Source organism: Bidens hawaiensis, unplaced genomic scaffold, assembly GCF_021521415.1.
Source record: "Bidens hawaiensis isolate Kalapana, Puna unplaced genomic scaffold, B.hawaiensis_p1.1 tig00000904_1, whole genome shotgun sequence".
Classification (NCBI taxonomy): Eukaryota; Viridiplantae; Streptophyta; class Magnoliopsida; order Asterales; family Asteraceae; genus Bidens; species Bidens hawaiensis.
This window is the reverse complement of record NW_027491052.1, coordinates 4400255-4421154: the sequence shown is the minus strand read 5'-3', so window position 1 is coordinate 4421154 and position 20900 is coordinate 4400255. Positions and strand designations below refer to the sequence as shown.

General features: G+C 38.4%; 1 protein-coding gene and 2 pseudogenes across 2 annotated transcripts; 1 reads left to right on the top strand and 2 right to left on the bottom strand.

Moving 5' to 3' along the window:
• Nucleotides 1-2933: 2933 nt before the first annotated feature.
• Nucleotides 2934-4136, top strand: LOC143546108 (putative inactive purple acid phosphatase 29 pseudogene; annotated as a pseudogene).
• A 3204-nt stretch (nt 4137-7340) lies between these two features.
• Nucleotides 7341-10059, bottom strand: LOC143545653 (ABC transporter G family member STR2-like; annotated as a pseudogene). Its single transcript, XR_013137472.1, has 2 exons — nt 9583-10059; nt 7341-8884 (listed from the first exon to the last, which is right to left on the bottom strand). The product of XR_013137472.1 is annotated as an ABC transporter G family member STR2-like (transcript).
• A 4225-nt stretch (nt 10060-14284) lies between these two features.
• On the bottom strand, nt 14285-18175 carry LOC143545644 (putative beta-D-xylosidase 6). Its single transcript, XM_077037492.1, has 5 exons — nt 17417-18175; nt 16230-16396; nt 16035-16132; nt 15603-15953; nt 14285-15333 (listed from the first exon to the last, which is right to left on the bottom strand). Exons 1-5 carry the CDS (start codon nt 18173-18175, stop codon nt 14342-14344), a joined length of 2367 nt encoding a protein of 788 aa, XP_076893607.1. The 3' UTR covers nt 14285-14341.
• Between the last annotated feature and the right edge of the window lie 2725 nt (nt 18176-20900).

Here is a 20900-nt window from a genome sequence, read left to right as displayed (position 1 = left end):
ATAACCCAACCCATAAAGTTAAAAAGTTAAGATTGTTTTGCAACACATGTAAACACCCATGAATGATACTTATAGTAAATTGGAGATCTTTAATCTTAATTATTAAGGTTTCATGTCAAAAGTATGGTAATCATCTGCATAAAAATTATTTGATGATCAAACATAAACATATTGAAAGTCTGTCCTAAGTTGCAGCCAATAAAAAAACGGCCAAGTAAATGAATAATACGTATAGCCATATAGGAGGCAAACCAAATAAACAGTTTATTTTAAAAGTGCATTAAGTGCATCTTACCTATAGTACGGACTAATTAAAAAGTGTATTTTAAAAATGTACTAAGTGTATCTTAACCTATAGTAGATAGACCAAATAAAAAGTCTGCTTAAAAAATGTACCAAGGGTATGTTTGGTTGGAGGTAATGGAATGAAGTCGGAATGGAATGAGAGAATGAATGGAATGGACAAGGGAATTAAATTGATCATTATCATTTCTTTGTCTTGTTTGGTTAACCTATAGGAATGAAATCAATTATTTATCCAAAAATATTGTAGAAATGAAATAGAAACAATAAAAAACTCTATCTCAAAATACTTTTTAATCAAAAAACAAAAAAAACTCTACAATGGCGACGGTGGTTGCTCAGGCGACGAAAATGGTGGCGGCGATGGCGGCTGGCGGCGGCGGTGGTGTTAGCGGAGTTGGTGGTGGTGCCGTGGTAGTGGTGGTGGTGGTGGTTGTTAGGTGGTGGTGTTGTTGAGAAAGTAAGGTGAAGGAGGAATGGAATGAAAAAAAAAAAGAAGTGGGTGGTGGGAAGGAATTGTTTTGATGGAATGGGATTCTATGTGTAATTGATGATTCCATTCATTTGAGCAACCAAACACCACTTTTTTCATTCTCACGTAATGAATCATTCCATTCCTATTGTCATTCCTGCATACCAAACGCTACCTAAGTGTATCCAAACGTATAGCAGGTGGATCAAATAAACGGTTTAACTTAGCGTATCTGGATCAATAATAGACGAACCAATTAAAAAGCCTGTTATAAAAATGTGCTAAGCGTATATGCACGTTTTGTGTGTAAACCAAATCAAAAGTCTATTTTAAAAATGCATTTAAGTGTACGTGGACCTTTGATCAAGATAAATCAACCAAACTAAAAATTAATGAAGAAAAAAAAATAATTATTGTACTTTTTATCTAATTTCTCAATTTTGCCTCTCTGAGTCATACAATTCGCCCATTCTAGTCAGCGTGGTTAGCAATTGTTTGCTTTGATCAAATGTCCAAATTATATCTCGTGCTTTCTTGGATCATTAAGCTTTTAGCATAAATCTTATTTATATAGGCAGACGAGCTAATAAAAAGAGGGAAAATCCCAAAATGTGAGTTAGATTGTGGACCATTGATCACCGGACGTCCTTGGTTTATAAAAAAATAAACACTCTCAAAGAACTTCACCCTAAAATAACCAAAAGATCAAAGAGCTCTAAACAAAATCAATTTGGTTATACAAGATCTGCCTAAGCAATAACTACCAAACCGAGTCTAGCTTAAAATCATAAAATGATATAATAATTGCCCTAATGGAAAAAGTCATTTTATTCTTGTTACAAACAACTTGGAAAATAAAAGGTGGGACTTGTAGCAAAACATTTTTTAATTGAATTAAAAGATAAGAGAACCGAAAACCCATGCCCCCAAAACTATAACAACACGCCACCTAATTAATAATTATAGTTAACCAGACATGCTATCTTAATATGCCTCCCGCGCAGAGACACGGCCAGAAAGCCAAAAAACACGAGGAATGAAAATGATAATAAAGAAAAAAAAAAGTATACGAGGTGGGGGGTGGTGAAAGTATAAATAATAATTGTATGTACTACTATTATTATCCGGGTGTGATATCAATTAAAATTGTATTTCAGCTTTTAAATCCTTCATGTCGAAGTATAAAAACCAATCCCAATTCCCATGTGTTGTCAAGTTTAAAGTGTAGTGACACTATTAATGACTTTATCAATAAAAAGAAATCACTTGATTTTTATTGATAACATTGATTACAAAATACATATAAAAAAAGCAAAAGATACATTCATCCATCTTCTTTAGAATCATAGTTTTGTGAATCAACAGAAGGATCATATTCACGTAAACCATTGAACAAATCATTTATCTCCAGCTGAAGAGCAACAATCCATTGAATAAGAATATCTCCACCAATTTCAGTGTAATGTAAACTATGATTTCTAAGAATTAGTCGGAGATGAAAAGATACGAAGTCGTTTAAAACCTCAGAAGAATTGTTTACGATATCAGGAGAAGTTGAGTCATCAACATCCTTGTCATGATCTTCGGACATTTTGCTAAATCTGGGTATCGTATCAAGCCAGCTGAAATGATATAATAACTGGTTACAATTTAATTATCTATGCCTGCCAAATCTGGGAATCAACGTAATTTGTCCAAAATACAAATACAAAGACAAAATTCCAAATAAAAGATGGTGATTATATAGGGGGGCAAAACGTAATTCCATTAAACATATGTGTCGTAGTTGTAAATTCTAATCGCTTATAAAAGGCAACACGGTTGTCAGTAACTGCCCTTCCCGCCACCGGAACCACCAGCTCCGCTTCTCTTCTGTTCTCTATGTACTATTTATTTTGCTTCAGTTATCATCTGTAAGCCCTAATTTAGAGTCGATTAAGATCAAATTTAAGGTCTTTTATTCACTTTGAAGATCTAGCTTAATTGATACTTTTAGTTTGTTGCAAGTTGTGCTTATTGGCCTTTTTTAGGCGATTTAAGGCTTGATTTGCGTGTGATTATGAACTGTGGAAATTGAGTGATGAATAACATTGTTTTCAATCCACTCAAGTAAGCAGGATTTTTTATTTTCACTTCCTTTTTGTAGAATTCATCAACATCCAGCAATAAAAAGAATCATCCATCACGGCTAGCTATGACTAGATTACCAGGAATCATCATTGTCTTCCTCTGCTCCTTTTCGATCTTTATTTTGGTTCAAAGTTCATCCTCTTTCAGCAATGGCATACAATCGTTGCGTTTCGATAAAACGAAGGGCGAGTTTAGGATTTTGCAGGTTGCTGACATGCACTATGCTAATGGAAGAACCACACCATGTGAGAATGTGTTACCTGAACAATATGCCCATTGTTCCGACCTAAATACCACTATTTTCATCGAGCGAAGGATCCAGGCTGAGAAACCAGACCTCATTGTTTTCACTGGAGACAACATCTATGGAGCTGATACAAAAGATCCAGGAGCCTCCATGAATGCAGCTTTCGCCCCCGCTGTCTCGTCAAACATCCCGTGGGCAGCTGTCTTAGGCAATCATGATCAAGAATCCACATTGTCAAGACAAGATGTCATGAAACATATTATAGGAATGAACCATACTTTATCGCAGCTAAACCCTTTCGGTGTTGATATTATTGACGGTTTTGGAAATTACAATCTTGAAGTACACAGACCTGAAGGATCAAATAATGAATCGGTTCTCAACTTATACTTTCTTGACAGTGGTGACTACTCTACAGTTCCCTCTATCCCGGGCTACGGGTGGATCAAACCATCTCAGCAGTTTTGGTTTCAACAAACTTCTAAGAAGCTTCAGAAAATTTCAAAAGCTCCTGGACTTGCTTATTTTCACATCCCATTGCCTGAATATTCAAGCTTCGACTCGTCAAACTTTACTGGTGTGAAACAAGAAGGGATAAGCTCTGCTTCTGTTAACTCTGGTTTTTTTACGACATTAGTGGAAGCGGGGGATGTGAAGGCGGTTTTCACGGGTCATGATCATATTAATGATTTTTGTGGAGAATTGACAGGAATTCATCTATGTTATGCTGGAGGATTTGGGTACCATGCGTATGGAAAGGCGGGATGGTCAAGACGGGCAAGGGTTGTTGTGGTGTCGCTAGAAAAAAAGTCACAGGGTGGTTGGGGAGTAGTTGAATCTATCAAAACGTATAAACGGCTTGATGATGAAAACCTAACTGTGATTGATAATCAAATTCTTTGGGTTAAGACTGTGACATCTGCCCTATCCGACCCGTCCCAGGTACCCGTTTCCCTTATCCGATCTCTTTCTTTTATGATTTAATATTTATTTATACTTATACTTTACTTTTAATAATAATAATATACTTTCCTTCCCGCCTCTTTCTCTCTCTTTCTTTCCGCCTTCCTTTTCTCTTGTCGCTGTCCCGCCCTCCTGTTTAACCCCTCAGCCTTGTTTCCCTCTTTTTCTCCTAACTCTCCTTGTCCTTTGTTTCTTCCCGCCTAAGGTTGTCTGCGCAGCTGCACGCGCCAGACTCCTTTCATGGAAGCCTGCGTGAAGACCAGCTGTTCCAGCGATACGCGAGACGAACTCTTCTCGCAGCGCGCTAAGAACGGTAGTTCTTCCCGCGACGCGCTAAGAATTGTAATTCTTCTCGCAGCGCGCTAAGAACGGTAGTTCTTCCCGCGACGCGCTAAGGATTTGTAGTTCTTCTCGCAGCGCGCTAAGAATCGTAGTTCGTCCCACGACGCGCGAAGAATTATAGTTCTTCCCGCGACGCGCTAGGAATTGTAGTTCCTCCCGCGGCGCGCTAAGAAATGTGATTCTTCCCGCGGCGCGCCTTAGCCTTCTCGCGCGCAAGCTTTCCCGCGCTATGACTTGTATCTTTTCTTCTGTTATCCAGCCTATTTGCTTTTGTGTTGTCTTATCTCCTGTGTTGTTGACCTGACCTATCTTATGTCTGAAAAGCCACTTTTGGCGCAGCATGCGCACCAACCCCATTGGTTGGCAGAAAAAGTGACTGACATTATCTTTTGAGATCTGCTTTTCCATGCTTGACCAGTACCTTTATCTGACCCTCCCATGCCTGTTTACTGTTACCTGTCAGCTTTTCCTTTGCCCCCTGCAGCTGCCATATCTTTTGATATCTTTTGCTTTTGGAATCTTTTACTTTTTGGAGATCTTTTCCCCTTTTCCAGGGATTTTGTTCCCTAGGGTTTCCCTATAAATAATAATGCTATTTTCTTAACACTACACACACAAACACTTATTATCTTTCTCTTCCTTGCTCTCTGCCGTTGTTCTTCCTCTGCCGTCTCCTTTCTCTTTGCCTTCGTCTTCTATCCTGTTCTGCCCTGCTTTTCCGGTAATATATTATATATAATAATCTACTTATTAATTATGCTAACTTATAATCAAGACTTAAATCAAATCATTAAAACAATAATCTTATTTATAGGTTAACTTGTGCTTGTTTAAAGTTGGTTCTTGCCTTATCTTACACCGCATCGTTTATCAAGTGAGTAATCTCGTACCTAATCCCTTTTATTTTTAATGTTTTGGGGTGTTCATGTGTTCATACAAACTTAGAGTCTTAAACTTATTTATGAACTTTAGTCGCGCAGTATCCCATGTGTTGAGGACGTTTACTTGGCTGTTTATTTGTATGTGTGTATCATTAACCGCTTTGTTCGGCCTATTCCGAAGTTTTCATGGATCCATTTGATGAACACGGGAGACCTATCGTTTACGGTTTTCCTTGTTTACACTTGCACAGATGTTTTCTTGTTTTTGTGCTCATTTGGGAGCACGGATTGAACTATGAACTATGATCTATTCAGGCTTGATCACAATCTGATTGCACCCTTGTTAAACACCAGACATACACGTGTTGCGCGCGGATTTATTGTTATCTATGTATTGTATTAAACTTGATTTCTCACCAACACGCAAGTGTTTGACGTTTATTTTAACACATGTTCAGGTTTGCAGTAGCTGTTTTGGAGCTTGTGGACACGTAGGACGTTTTTACTTTTGGACCTAGATTAAAATGTACAAGACAAGTTATTATTGTTCGAATATTTTGTCTTATAATATATTGATTTATGTTGATTTATGTTATCTTGTGTTTACGTTGCGCATGCGCGAATGAATATATTTATTAAATATTGACACCCAATAGTGTCACGAGTAATGAAACAATATGTGGCGGCCCGATGTATAATCCGCCTTTGGTCGGGGTGTTACAAAGACTCCATCTGGAAACGGTAGAAAGAAAGGAAAAAGTATTGTTTGAATCGTCCCGAAAGTGTAATTAATACTTGTGCCAAAATATAAATCCTACATACATGAATTGTTTATCATCATCATCAGTTACTGTACAGAGGATTTAAAAGCTGAAGCTTGGTGAAGGTATATTATTATATTTGATAGTCTTGTATTATTTTATTTTGTGTCTTAAAATGCAAGTTTAATGAAGGATTTGGTTTGAATGGTAATGTGTTGTGTTGTGAAATCAGCTTGTAGAGATAATCTTTAGCATCTTTTTAGCATAAGTTTGTCTTTTACATGGGGCGGGAATGTGGGATGAAAAAGAGAGAATATGATGAGTAGCTTTCTTGTTATTTCAGGACCTAATCCATGTATGAGACTGTGCATAGGCTTTGATAAAAACTAAGTTCAAATGGTGACAGATAGCATATGTTTTTTGTCTGAATGTGTGATTTATAATACTTAATACTGTTTGTTCAATGTTTTAGTTTAACAAAGAATTATTATGTCAAATATACTTAAAAGAACTATACTAATAGTAATCTGATCTTTTGAATAAAATGATTTAGGAGCTAAGCCCAAGTTGAATGATACTTCTTAGCACTTATTGATGATTATATATTATATTGTATAACTACTATTATATTTGTATAAGTATTAACTTATATCCTCCTTTAAGCTAGCTAGCCTATTCAAGTTCAGTGTATGAAGCTAGGGCTCAACCTCGTTTATTAATTGATCACCAGTTTAGGCTTAAGCTTACATCATTTCAATAAACTGAACTATTTTTAAGCTTTTGGCGAACCTTTCAAGTAGCTCACGAGCAGCTTGCTCGTTTAAACACTTGACGTTCTACTCGTTTAATCATCACAGTAAGCCCGATTTCATCTAACCAAATCTAAACACCAGACTTAATGAACCACGACGATCTAACCGGTTCAATATCAAGCATAATTGTGTGCCTTATGCACATGTTCTTGTGGCTCTAGCTTGCAAATAATGACGGTCTATCGTATGTTTATGATCAGAGAACAGAACATAGTCTTTTTTTAGTATGTTAATATCTTTGTATGCACTACAACCATAGAGAAATAATAAAGTTTACAGAAGATGCACAACATCAGAAAAGAAACTATAAACGGATGCCAATTCTGTTCTAATTTTTCATTTGAATTTATGTGTATGTTATATAAACCTGAGTCAGTAAAAGTTATTGCTTTAGAAAACTTCCCCCTTTCTATCTGAAACTTAAAGCTAACTTAAAATCCCGCTTTTAATCTTCATGTCCTCTGATTCTTTGAAGCAAACCGAAGGACTGCGTAGAATAAGATCCTATATAAAACTGCCCATCCCAACATTATGTAAACCATTAACCATTTTCTATCTTTTTCATGATAAATTTGCAGGGACCGAAGAATATCGATTCCAGTCACGCTCGTCCCATCAAGCGTCAGCCCAAAAGCTTCATCTCTCTGATACTCGTTTATCAAAAGACCTTCATACGGGTACGCCATTGTCGATATCTTATTCATCCATCTCCAATACTTTGGTATATCATTACTATTCAAAAAATACCCACAAAACAAGAAAAAAAGAGCCGTAAACGCAATAACTGCAGCATACCCGAGAATGAAATTCGGGACTACAGAGCTCACGAACACCACAAACAAGTTGGTTGAGAGTAGGGAAACGTAAAGCACAATCAAGAAGTAAACAAACGGGCCTTTGAGCTCCAAAGCAAACCACGTGAGGCCCGCATAAACCGCTGCTTGGAGTAACAGAAACGGGAGGTAAGTAACAATGCCTGCTATGGTGTAAGATGAGGCCTGATACGCGTTATGAGAAGTCTCTCGAACGAATATGAATCGTTCTTGAATAAACGCGGGGACCGCGTCGTTTGATGAAAAGAAGAAGAGACAAATAGTGAAGATGAAGAAACTGAGCCGGTTGGTTATCCCTTGCATGGTTTGTTCCGGATTGTTGAACATTGTAGCCATCATGAAACCCATGATGGTTAAGACCACGAGCCATGATAGAAACAGCTCCGGGGTCCGTTTAATGTTCATAGAGTTTCTACGTATCAAAACCCATGTTTCTTGAACAAAAGAGTTCATAAATTTAGGACCTAATTAATGGTGTTGGTGGTTTGAACCCTCTTTAGCCATTGATGGTGCAATGTGGTCGTCTTCGTTGACCAAGTTTGATCGAACCGATTGCATGATTCCCGACTGGGTCCATGACTTCGATTGGTTCCACGGGCTTCTCACACTATGATCGAACCCGTTGTCCTGATGACGTGGCTGTGGTGATGGTGTGACCGGAAATGCCATGTCATCATCTGATAACATTGGCGGTTTCATGCCCGTTGTCACGAATCCCGCCAATGCATCAACTCCATATTCGGATTGATCATATCTTTGCACCAAATCAATAAAGAATTCTATAGGGTTTTCGCCTTTAGGAACTTTCCGGCCCATTTGACCCAGATGTGGGCCCACGTCTTTTGGTGGGCCTTGGTACATGAGTTGGCCGCGGGCCAGTATGATAAGGTGGTCAAGTAGAAGTAGGATTCGTGACGAGGGCTGGTGAACGGTTAGAACCACTATGCTTCCGGCTCGTGCAATGTTGTGAACCTTTTCAATGACACTTTGAGCACTGGTCGAGTCCAAACCCGAAGTAGGCTCGTCGAGGAAGAGTAATGGTGGCCCGTGGATGATGTCTACACCAATCGATACTCTCCTACGTTCACCCCCTGAGACTCCTCGAGTACCTTCATCACCTATGTAGGTATTTCTTGCTGACTACATGAAGAAAAAAATGTAAGTCGATACTCTCCTACCTACGTTCACCCCCTGAGACTCCTCGAGGGTCCAAGCAGATATAGTCGGGTTGGACCGGCCCATCAATACTTTTTCTGTTTATTTTGTCGCTAAAATTTAAAATTATTAAGGTGTTAAATAAGATTACAAAGTTATATTACCCTAATAATAATAGGGTTAATAGTTTAATACCACAACATTCGCTCAACCTGACTTGACTTTTGTGTGCTAAAGTTACTGCACTTGTAAAACATAAAAAAAAAGTCACAAAACTAGTATTTTTTATGTTTAAGTACCCAAATTTGTCTTAAATGTGCGTAGTTTTAAAACTTTGCATATAAAAGTCTTAAAAAGTCACTCAACACATAATATTTTTTCAAAAATGTTTAATTCTTTTTATCAAATTTGACCAATTTAAGGTTAGCAAGTCATTAGTCATTACTTTAGGAAAATCAAGAAATCACAAGTACATATATTCAGTTAAGGGACTTTGATTTATAATAATTAGTTTAGTGATGCTTACGTGTATTTTTTTTATAAGTTGATGTACTTTAATATTCCAAATTTAGGTCGAGCAACCTTCTGTTAGAAACAGAAGGTATACTCGTTATTTTATGTCTTTAACCCATAGTAATGTTACATGTATAAGGTCTATATAGAACTTGAATTTATATGCTTACAGTTAAACCGAGCTGCTCGATTAATGCCTCAACACGTTGCTTCTTCTCAGCCTTTGAGATCGGGCCTAACCGGAAATCAGCAGCAAACATCAACGTTTCATAAACCGTTAGCATGGGAAATAGCCTGTCATCCTGCATAATGTAGGCAGAAGTTCTCTTGATCAAGCTCGGGTTCATCTTGTTTCCATCAAGCACCACCTTACCCTTAAGGCTACCACTTGCAATGCGGCCAGCCAGCCCATCAAGAAAAGTAGATTTCCCAGCACCAGTAGGACCCATAACCGCGGTTATGCACCCTTTCGGTGCGTACCCAGTGATTCGGTTCAGCAAGTCGGCTTCTTGACTCGCCCATTTCTCCTCATTGGTCTTGTGTTTCTTGATCACGGTGTATGTTAGGTTCGTGAACTCTAACCTGCCCTTGAAGCTTGTGGGCTTCACGATATCGATCACGGTCTCATGACATGCGTTATGACTCATTGGACGAGTCGAGCTTTCGTTTGTTGAAGATATATTTTTGTTTCTAAAGTTTGATTCCATGAAGTGTGGAAAGGGATTTAAGTAGGAGGTTAGTTAGTTAATGTTAATTGTGACAGTTGAAATGGCGATGGTACCATAAACAACAAGGTCCGCACCCTTCTCGCTCATGCCAACCTCCCAAATACCTATTGGCATTATGCTCTAGAAACCGCCACTTATTTACTAAACATACTCCCAAACAAACCCAACTTCAATAACCCGACGAAAGTCTTATACAACTGCCAACCCTCTTACGAACATCTTCGTGTGTTCGGATGTCTTTGCTACCTATTCAAACCTTCCGCTACAATACATAAACTCCAACACCATTCCAATGCGTGTGTCTTTCTCGGCTACCCACCCCAACATTGAGGCTACCGGTGTCTCGATCTCACTACTCGTCAAATAATTACCTCCCGCCACGTAATTTTTGAGGAACTCACCTTCCCATACGCCAAAACTCCCCCACCGTCTCCGACCCGTACTCCTTCCTATCCGACCCACCACATCCCACTCTCTGGAACCACGTCCAACCCATAACACCCAAACCCACCGATTCCATTCCACCTGGCAGCCCCTGTACGTCAGCCAACCACTCTATTAACCACCCAATCGCTACTGCCACACCCTCCCCTACACAACCTGACCCGGGGCCTACCGCAACAACCACCACACCCATGCACCGGCACCCTCCAATCCTCAGCCGGACACCTCCTCCCCACCCATTTTCACCTACTCTCGACGAAACAAAACCCAAACAGCGCACACTGACGTACCCATTCCACCCGTTCAGCCAACACCACAAACTCCGCCTACCACCGTTCCCGCGACTCGCACACGCGCAATGGACGGGATCTCCAAACCCAAACCGCAATTCAACCTTCACACCTCCTCCGTTGAACCTTTACCAAAATCACCTAAAGCCGCTTTGTCAACACCGGAGTGGCGAGCCGCCATGACCAACGAGTTCGATGCTATTATTAAAAATAAGATGTGGGAGTTAGTCCCACGCCAACCTCATATGAATGTCATCCGAAGCATGTGGCTTTTTCGCCACAAGTTCAGATCAGACGGGTCATTGGAGCGCTATAAAGCGCGTTTGGTATGTGATGGCATAGGCCAACAGATTGGTGTTGATTGCGGAGAAACATTTAGTCCGGTTGTTAAACCGGCTACCATACGCACCGTTATCTCTCTCGCGTTATCTCAGTCTTGGGCGGTCCATCAACTAGATGTGACAAACGCCTTCTTACACGGGAAGTTAGATGAAACGGTGTACATGTATCAACCCATGGGATTTAGAGACAAGACACATCCACATCACGTATGTTTACTCAAAAAGTCTCTTTACAGTCTCAAACAGGCACCACGGGCATGGTACCAACGGTTCACCGATTATGTGCTCTCGTTGGGATTCACGCAGAGTCGTAGTGACAATTCACTATTCGTTTATCATCATGGGTCGGAAACTGCTTATCTCTTACTATATGTGGATGACATTTTATTGACGACCTCCTCTGAAAAGCTACGTCTTGACCTCATGGATCGTCTCGGATCAGAGTTTGCAATGAAAGATCTCGGTCCAGTAAGTTATTTTTTGGGTATCTTGGTCAAACGTATGGGCAACACCATGTTCCTATCTCAACAGAAATATGCTCGTGACATCATTGATCATGCCGGCATGACCTCGTGCAAACCCATAGCAACACCAGTTGACACTAAAGGAAAGCTAAGCCCTTCGGGACCGAGTATGAGAACCCGTCACTGTACAGAAGTTTAGCCGGTGCTCTTCAATATCTTACCTTCACCAGACCGGACATCTCGTACGCGGTCCAACAAATCTGCATGCATATGCACTCCCCTCGTCTCGCTCACTGGCATAGCCTGCAACGGATAATCAGATATCTTCAAGGAACCTCGCATCTCGGCCTTACACTCGGTCCCTTGACTTCTCACTCATTACGTGCCTATACCGATGCTGATTGGGCAGGGTGTCCGGACACTCGGCGTTCTACTTCGGGATATTGCGTGTACTTTGGCAACAACCTTCTCTCGTGGTCTTCCAAACGTCAGACCAGCATCTCGCGCTCAAGCGCAGAGGCTGAATACCGTGGAATCGCGAACGTTGTTGCAGAGATATGTTGGATCCGTAACCTTCTTCTCGAGCTTCATAGACCGCTAGCTCATGCTTCTTTGGTCTACCGTGACAATATTAGCTCCATTTACTTATCGGGTAATCCTATTCAACATCAACGGACGAAGCACATCGAGCTAGACATTCACTTCGTGCGAGAACAGGTACATAATTGGACTGGTTCGGGTTCTACATGTACCCTCACGATATCAAGTTGCTGATATTTTCACAAAGGGGTTACCGAGGGTGTTGTTTGAAGATTTTTGATCCAGTCTAAACCTACGTGAACCTCTAGCTTCGACTGCGGGGGTCTAATAGCGTGTATATCGGGATTATGATTGATGTAAATCTGTATATAATTTAGTTTGATATCAATCCCTAAAATCACGGGATTATCTCTTGTATTTATACCAAACAATATTGGATGAATGAATCAAGGATTTACATTCCTATAGTACCAATGGTACAACCGTACAAGTTGCATTGTGCAAAGGGGTTTGGAGCCATCGAAGCAGATGACATTATATTATATATAGACTCTTCTTGTTTTCTTCGTCTTTTTTTTCTTTTTTTATTTTTTCTCAGTCTGATTTTGATTTCACGATTAGTAAGACTCAAGTTAGCAGAGAAACTGATTAATCCGAATTAACCGAAAGACTTTTTGTTTTATGATTCTTAATTGAAGTTAACAGTAAAACTTAAAACTACGATAATATATTAATGCACTCCTATGTATGTATGTAACTAAAGAGAGTAATCTTGACCTAAAACCATTCAAATTGATGAGTTTGGATTGCTTTTAAAATTATATGGGCTAGTCAAGGTAAGATATTTTAAATAACAAAGTCAAAATGGGTAGGTTGAAATTCCATCTTGTTCCTTTTGGATTAAAACTGGTCGACAAATTTAAGGAAATGGGCAAAGCCGCAAATGGTGTCTTAAGGAAAGGAAATGGGACATGTTTCAAATCGGAATTGGTTTGGTTCCGAACTGGTTTCGGGCCGACATGAGATTCCGCACGAGATAGGTTCAACACGAATCGGGTTTCGGATCGGAACGAGTTCGATTCGGACCGGGATGGATTTCGGGCTCTGGTTTTCGGACGGGATGGATTTCGGATCGGGTTTTGAGCCAACACGAGTTTCAGCACGAGACAGGCCGACATGACTTTCGGCACAAAAAGGGTTTCAGATCAGAGCGGGTTTGGTTCGGATTGGGTTTCGGGCGGGACGGGTTTTGGCACGGGATGGGTTCAGTTCAGATCGGATTTCGAGGCCGGAATTGATTTCCGCACGAGATGGGTTTCAGATTGGAACGAGTTCGAATCGGGTTTCCGGCCGGGACGGTTTTCGACATGGGATTGGTTTTAGATCAGAACGGGTTCGGTTATATGACTTAAAGTTATATGAATTGTGAATACAAAATGTGATTAATCATTCTCCTATCTTATATTCTCATAATTAACATAATTAACGATCTAATAATAAAATTCTAAATATTCTAATTGAATTAAGTAATTCAGGTTCTCAACACTAAAATTCATATTCACAATAACTAACACTCTAATAACTAAAATCAAGTGTCTTAAAAATTTTGAATTTAAACCAACAAATAAGAACAACTAAATTAAACAAATTACATAAAAGTAGTGGTTTTTTTTTAAATCTTATAATTAGGCTCCCTATTTGTTAATTGATATACTTTTTGGCAATTAAAACTTCTCAGTTCAGATGTAAACCAACAATACCAATCAGCTAATTTATTTGTATTCGAAATTGGTTCAAACTCAATGTTATTTCACGTGTACTAAAGTGTGTTTCGAATTTCGGTAAATTCTCTATATTGAATTACACATTACAGTAACATTAAACCCTGTAAGGCTGTAAAAAATGTTTTAAAGTTAATTTTCCTTGTATTTCTTCTCTTTCGTCCCTTGTAATCTTTTTTTGGTTGTTCTTCATGGTTTGTTTCTCCATGATTAGAGGGAAGGGGGAACATGATCTTATAATAATGCATGGTATTGGCATCATATACTTCAACTTTTTATGACCAATAATTTCAACATAACATAAAACAGCAATGTGCTGGGGTATACACTTTGTACTTTCATCACATAACAATCGACACAACATGCTCGATATCACCAACCAACAACCTATGATCGCCCAAAGGCAATATCGATCTTCCAAACTCATCAGCAATACTAAGATGCTTACACGAATCAACCAAGATACTTGTTTTAGTATCCTTACAAGAAACTGTATGCACACGTTCAAACTCAACAAGTTGTTTCAACGGCGCCCCTTTAAACAAGCCCGGGGTTCTCACAAACACCATCACAACTGCACCGCCATCGACGGGGCCATGGTTTGTAACCGAGACTTCCACCTGAAACCTCAAAGAATCACACTCTTCTTCAAGTTCATCCACATATAGATAGTTGTCAAAATCCTGTTTTCTCTGTATGATGTTTTTGTAAACTTTAAGGTTGTCGGGTGCCGAGAGGATATTGTAGGTGTAATTAGAGTAACTTAAACCATACCCGAATCCATAAACTACATCACCGGTGTAGAACCGATAGGTTCTACCAGGATAATGTTTAGATTGATCGGGTCTCATGTTCATATTATTCATCGGTACGCACGTAAACGATTCGGGATACCACGTCACGGGTAACTTTCCACTTGGGTTATAATCACCAAATATGATTTCTGCAAGTGCTTTGCCACCGGCTTCTCCAGGGTACCCGACCCATATTATGCTTGCGAACCGTGGGTCTTTTTGTGCAAACGATACGTCAAGGGGCCCACCGCCTGTGAGGACTAAAACTATGGGTTTTTTAGTTTTGTTGGCAATGGAAGTAACCAGTGCGGTTTGATAACCGGGCAAAAGAAGACTAATCCGGTCACGGTCTTCGGTTTCTTGAGACAAATCGAGACCCGCCACCACGATTACATAATCGGCCTCTCGGGAAATGGAAATCGCTTCTGCAAATCCTGTTTTGTTAGTGCACGCGACATCTAGGCAGCCTGGTGAGTAAACTGTTTTCTTTATGTATTGTTTTAGGCCTTCGAATATGCTTGTTGGACTGCATGGAACTCCTGCATATGAACAAATTGGACTGTTTGTGAGCTACTTGAGATCAGCTTGCTAAAAGCTCGAATCAAGCCGAGCTTAAACGAGGTCGAGCCTAAAAATATGCTTGTTTAATAAGTAAGCCCAAGCTTCACATATTGAGCTTGAACTGGCTCGCAATAAATGATAAACGAACCGAACTTGGTTCGAGCTTTAGAACACATCTCTAAACGAGCCGAGCTCGGAATTTCTAAATATTTAATCTGCAAAATAATCAAATTAAAGAACTTCAAACCTGTGTATCCTCCACCCAACTCATCAGTAACGTTCCCCATCGGACCAATAACAGCTAATGACTCAACAACGTTCTTTCGCAAAGGTAGTAACCGATTATCATTCTTCAAAAGCACCACGCCTTGTCTAACTGCTTCCAAGGCCAAATTCTTGTGACCCGAAGTGCAAACATCCGCAGGCCCCAATTTCCCAAACTTCCCGTTAAGCGGGTTCCCATCAAAAAGTCCTAACCGAAGCTGCACCTTAAACAAATTCAAAAGAGCTTTGTCTAAATCTTCTTCTTTCACTTTCCCATTATCAATTGCAGACATCATGTTCCTCAACATGTATGTTCCACAGTTAATATCGGTTCCTACACACGCGTTTCAAGTTTGGATAATCAGTGAATCAATAAGTAATATTAACAAATATTATTATTGAAAATGTAACAAACCGGCTTTTAGAGCAATGGCTACTGCATCCTCGGCGCTGTTTGTGTAGTTTTGGTACTCGTATATAGTGGCCACCGCGTCACAATCAGAAGTTATGTATCTGTAGTTTATGCATTTAACCGGATTACGTTAATTTCAAAAAATGGAATTTATTCATATTTTGTATCAGTTTATGGAATAATGAATAAATCGCGAACCCGTTAAAGCCCCACTGGCTTCGTGCTTTTTGTAACAGAGTGTGGTCCGCGCAAGCGGGTATTCCGTTGACTGCATTATATGAACACATTAAGCAGCTGGCTTTAGCATCTTGGATGCAACTTCTAAATGGTGGTTCATATGTGTCCTGCATATCCTGCTTCGTTACCTGCATACATACAGCTTTTATTTTGGTTAATTTCAGCTTTAAAAATTTTACCAGATTTTATACAAATAATTGGTTAATTTCATTTTTTAGTTTTACTAAATTGTAAACAAAAAATTGCATTGATGGAATTAGATAATTAGATACATTGCATTTAAGCATGCTGCTTTTAACAAAAACCCAACCCGAGAAAACCTGAAACCGAAAAAACATTAACCCGAACCCAAACCGTAGTAATTCATGTCGGTTTTTGGCTCTAGTTTTTGGGTTTCGGGTGAACACGAAATTGATAAAGGCAGTTATTATTATTGTTGTTGTTGTTGTTGTTATTATTATTAATGTGTGTTCATGCTATATCTAACAATTCTAATACTTATTACATTTGACTTTATTTTTCTAAGCAAACAAAGGATTGGACGTGACGAATGAAGACTTTTACGTTGGACTTTTTTCGTTTAGACTTGTTTGCGGATTGTGTTTTTGGTTCATGTTGGTTTATTATTTGGTTATTTACGTTGATGCTTGTTTTAATTTTTAGCATTTTACTTTTTATTTTTTAAGTTTTCTAATTTTCTCGGTCAAATACTCACTTTAACCTAACCCGATAAAACCCAAACCCGAAAAAAGTGACGGATTCTTTTGGGTTTCATGTTTGAATTAAAAATCTGAACCCCAAAAAATCCGGCCCGAGAAACACGAAGTTTCAACTGGAAAACACCCCAAATTGCATTAAAGACGTTTATGCGCTTTACTTTACTTCATCATTGGACTTTTTTCAATTTTACTTGTTTGCGGATTGTGTTTTTGGGTTATGTTGGTTTATTATTCATGGTTATTTATGTTTTAATTTTTCCATGTTACTTTAAAAAAAATAAGATTTTTTTGACCAAATACTCGAAACTCAATTAACCCAACCCGATTAAACCCAAACCCAAAAAAACCATGACAGATGCGGGTCGGATTTCGGATTTAAATTTAAAAACCCAAAACCCGACCCGAAAAACACCATGAATGGATTCTTACAATGGCATTGAAGTTGTATCTCGCATACTTCTCCCACTTCTCCAAATCATAAGCACTATAATGCTTACAACACGCCGACACCATCAACCCATCATCACCACCACCACCGTCAGCCAACACCCTTCTCCGTTGACCCATCTTCTTCTTCTTCTTATTATTATTATTATCACCACCACCACCACCACCACCACTCTCCCGTTGAAACCGAGTGACATACTCCACCGCATACGCCGCCACCACCGCCGGATCCTCCCCAGGCGTCTCCTGCCCTCTGCCCCACCTGGGATCCCTAAACACATTAATCGTGGGCGCCCAGAAAGTCAACCCAGCTTGACCGGAGTTATACATTGCCCTTGCTTCAACCGCAATGGCGGAAGCAATCAACCCCCACAGCGTCCGGTTGAACGAGGACGCTGTCAGGATGACTTGTGGGAACCCGGTGGCGGTGGAGATGGGTCCGGCGGAGAAGGTGACGCCGGGGCCGTTGACGGCGATGCCGTGGAGGGACTCCGACCACCATTGGTAGGGTGGGATGCCGAGGCGGGGTGTGCCGGTGTCATTGTTGGAGAGGCGGGTGATCTTGTCGGAGAGAGTGAGGTGGGATAGGAGGGAGTGGGCCCGGGTGTGGATGGGTAAGGTGGTGTTGCAGAATGGGTAGGTGTTGTGTGGTGGTTGGCATGGGAAGTTGGGTGCTTTTGATTGGGTGAATGCTAAGGTGGTGGTGGTCAAGAGGGTGAAGATGATGATGGTGGTGGTCATCGGAGGTGGAAGTGGTGGTTTTGTGACTGGATAAAGTTTAAGTAGTAGTCGGCGTTGACTACTGCTTCCTTTATGTTGGTTTAAGTTTTTGTTGATTTGTTCCTATTTTTGTTCTTCATTAATCCAAAATATAAGATTTTTTTTTTCTAAATGGGGTGCTAATTTTTGGAGTTTAATTACTATGGGGCTGAAAAAAAAGTTGTTTTTTTTAAAGTGAATATTAATAATCGTGTTTATTGCGCGTTTTTATTGAAAAGTTAGTGAATGCTATTAATTTTGTAACAGTAAGTGATAGTATTCACAATGGTTCATTTATATTTATTTGTGTGTTCATTTATATTTATTTGTGTGGTTTCTTTATATTGTATAGAGTGCAAAAAGAAGTTACTGTTTAAGAGTTAATTTGGAAAAACATTTTTCACTATGTATAATTTTTTTAATGTTTTATGAAAAGTTGTGAGTGAAATAGATGATAAAATTATAAGAAAATATTATTTAACTTAAATTAAAAGAAAATATAGTATTTTTATTTTAATTATAAAAATAAACATAAACAAGCTACCATGCTTTTACTTCACTATACATAAGTAACATAATACATTACATTAGGAATGAGCAAATGAAATCACATATTGAAACAGCTCATTCCAGATGTACATAGTCTAATGGTATTATGTTGTTATAATATAATATAATATATTATTATAATACATAATAATATTACTGTAATATTATATTATATCTAACATTATATATTAAATAAAAGATTATATATGATAACATTATATAAAATTTTACATTAAGCTATTAAATAATTGCATATGTATTTTATTAAAATTATATTTAGAATATCATAAGAGCATTCTCAATTCATCCTGTAAAATTATGTAAGAGGAGTTTGCAAATTATATGATGGGGTTTTTGAGTGGTTGTGAGTGTAAATTATAGGGTATATAGAGAAAATGTAGTGATTTTTTGTAAATTTGTGAAAATATTGTTTGCCCCTATTTATATTTTAATATTTGTTGATTGGTTATGAGTAAACAAGAGAGAAAACTATGATGATAAAGCTATAAAAAGTGTTATTTAATTCAAACGTAGAAAAAAAATATAATATTTTCTAATGTAATTATAAAGATAAGGATATGGGACAGGCTGCGAATGTTCTTATATCCTAACCACACAAAACGTGAACAATACTAATTTATTAGTGGGTCACGTGACGTCACATGACACTGGTAACAAAACCATATATTTTTTATTTTCAATTTACAAGAGGACCATATATCACATAAGTATCAGGATGTCCCAATATTAGATGTCTTTAGTGATTTGTCAATGAGGTAATATTTTGCGAAACATTATATATAAGGTTATGAGTAGCTTATACAAAATCAAAGATATGTCGATGAAAGAAGCTGGATCAAGTGTGAGGTTGATGATTTTGTTGTTGAAAGTATCACCATAGAAAAAGGATTCAAAATTCAAGATTCATTTGGGAATTTAAGAAGATAATGAGGGTTTCGCTGTTCTAACTAGTGTTGTCGACTGTTTTTTCTTCGCATGCCTAAACCATCTCAATCCTCTCTTTTTTATATTGTCTGATATACTGGTCACCCATAATCTATACTATTATATGACCCAACATTACGTGTCTCACGTACATCCATCACAACATTCTCATCTCTGCTACCATCATCAATTCAGCTTCCGTGCTTGTGCGCTCTTGAAGGCCAACATTTTGTACTACATAGCATAGCATTTCGAACTACAACCGTATCGTATTTCTCTTTTAATTTAGTTGGGAATCTTCTTTCGTATAACGACACTTTTCGTACTATGGCTACAACCCTGTAGAACTTTTTTCTTTCTTCTTCTTCTTCTTTTTTTTTTTGTGTGTTTTCTTTTTTAAGTTAGGTGGTTGTAAACAATTTCATTATATTCCAAGTGCATGCAAAATGCAAGAAGTTAAATAAATTCAATTAACTTGATGACCAGATATGTAAAATGATTGTGTGGCTTGCATGGATGGTAAATGGTTAGATAAAGTATTATGTTTCTACGAATATCTCATACTTCAAAGCTCATTCAGGTATAAAAAAAAGAAAAAAGAAAAAAAAAGAGAGAGAAAAGAAAATGAAAAATCTCATTTGAAATTGGCTCTAACATAACTCGAAAGTAGAAACACGGTAGTCCATACTCCATACCGGTAAGCCCATTCAAATTTCGAGCTTGATTGAGGAGGTAAAAATTTTTAACTTTTTTTGAGTCAAGAATAGAAGTAGAAAACGTAGACTCTCATGAGAGGATTGACAAGCTTTCTGAGCGTAAATTTTGTTTTTGTAATGTTTAGTTGGTGTGGGTAGTTGTGCCTTTTTTTTCTTTTCTTTTTTGTTATGTTTGTATTCGTGGTGCTAACGTCTTACTAGTTTTAATGAAATTTTGTTGATATAAAAAAAATCGAACCCAAATGAATTTGTCCATTGCCAGATTGATTGATTTAATTGTAATTTCTATTTATTTTTAGCCCAATCAAGAGCACAGTCCCTAATTGGCTAATCATAAGTAAATCCCACCTTGCATCTTGATTAAATTATTAAATTCAAGTGCCAAATGGAGCCGAGTGGCTCGAACTCACGCCAAATACAAAATCAGAGTTTTGAGCTAAATTTTAAGCTAATTCCTAATTAAGTTATGTCTTCTCTATAAAAATCATTTTATAATT

Bases quoted from the DNA above. Each gene is read 5' to 3' on its own strand.
- LOC143545644 (XM_077037492.1), bottom strand. From the start codon at position 18,175: ATGACCACCACCATCATCATCTTCACCCTCTTGACCACCACCACCTTA. The intron at 16,133-16,229 runs GTTCGCGATTTA...CATAAACTACAG, and splicing joins AGCCAGTGGGGCTTTAACGG to ATACATAACTTCTGATTGTG. The intron at 15,954-16,034 runs GTTTGTTACATT...ACGCGTGTGTAG, and splicing joins AGCCATTGCTCTAAAAGCCG to GAACCGATATTAACTGTGGA.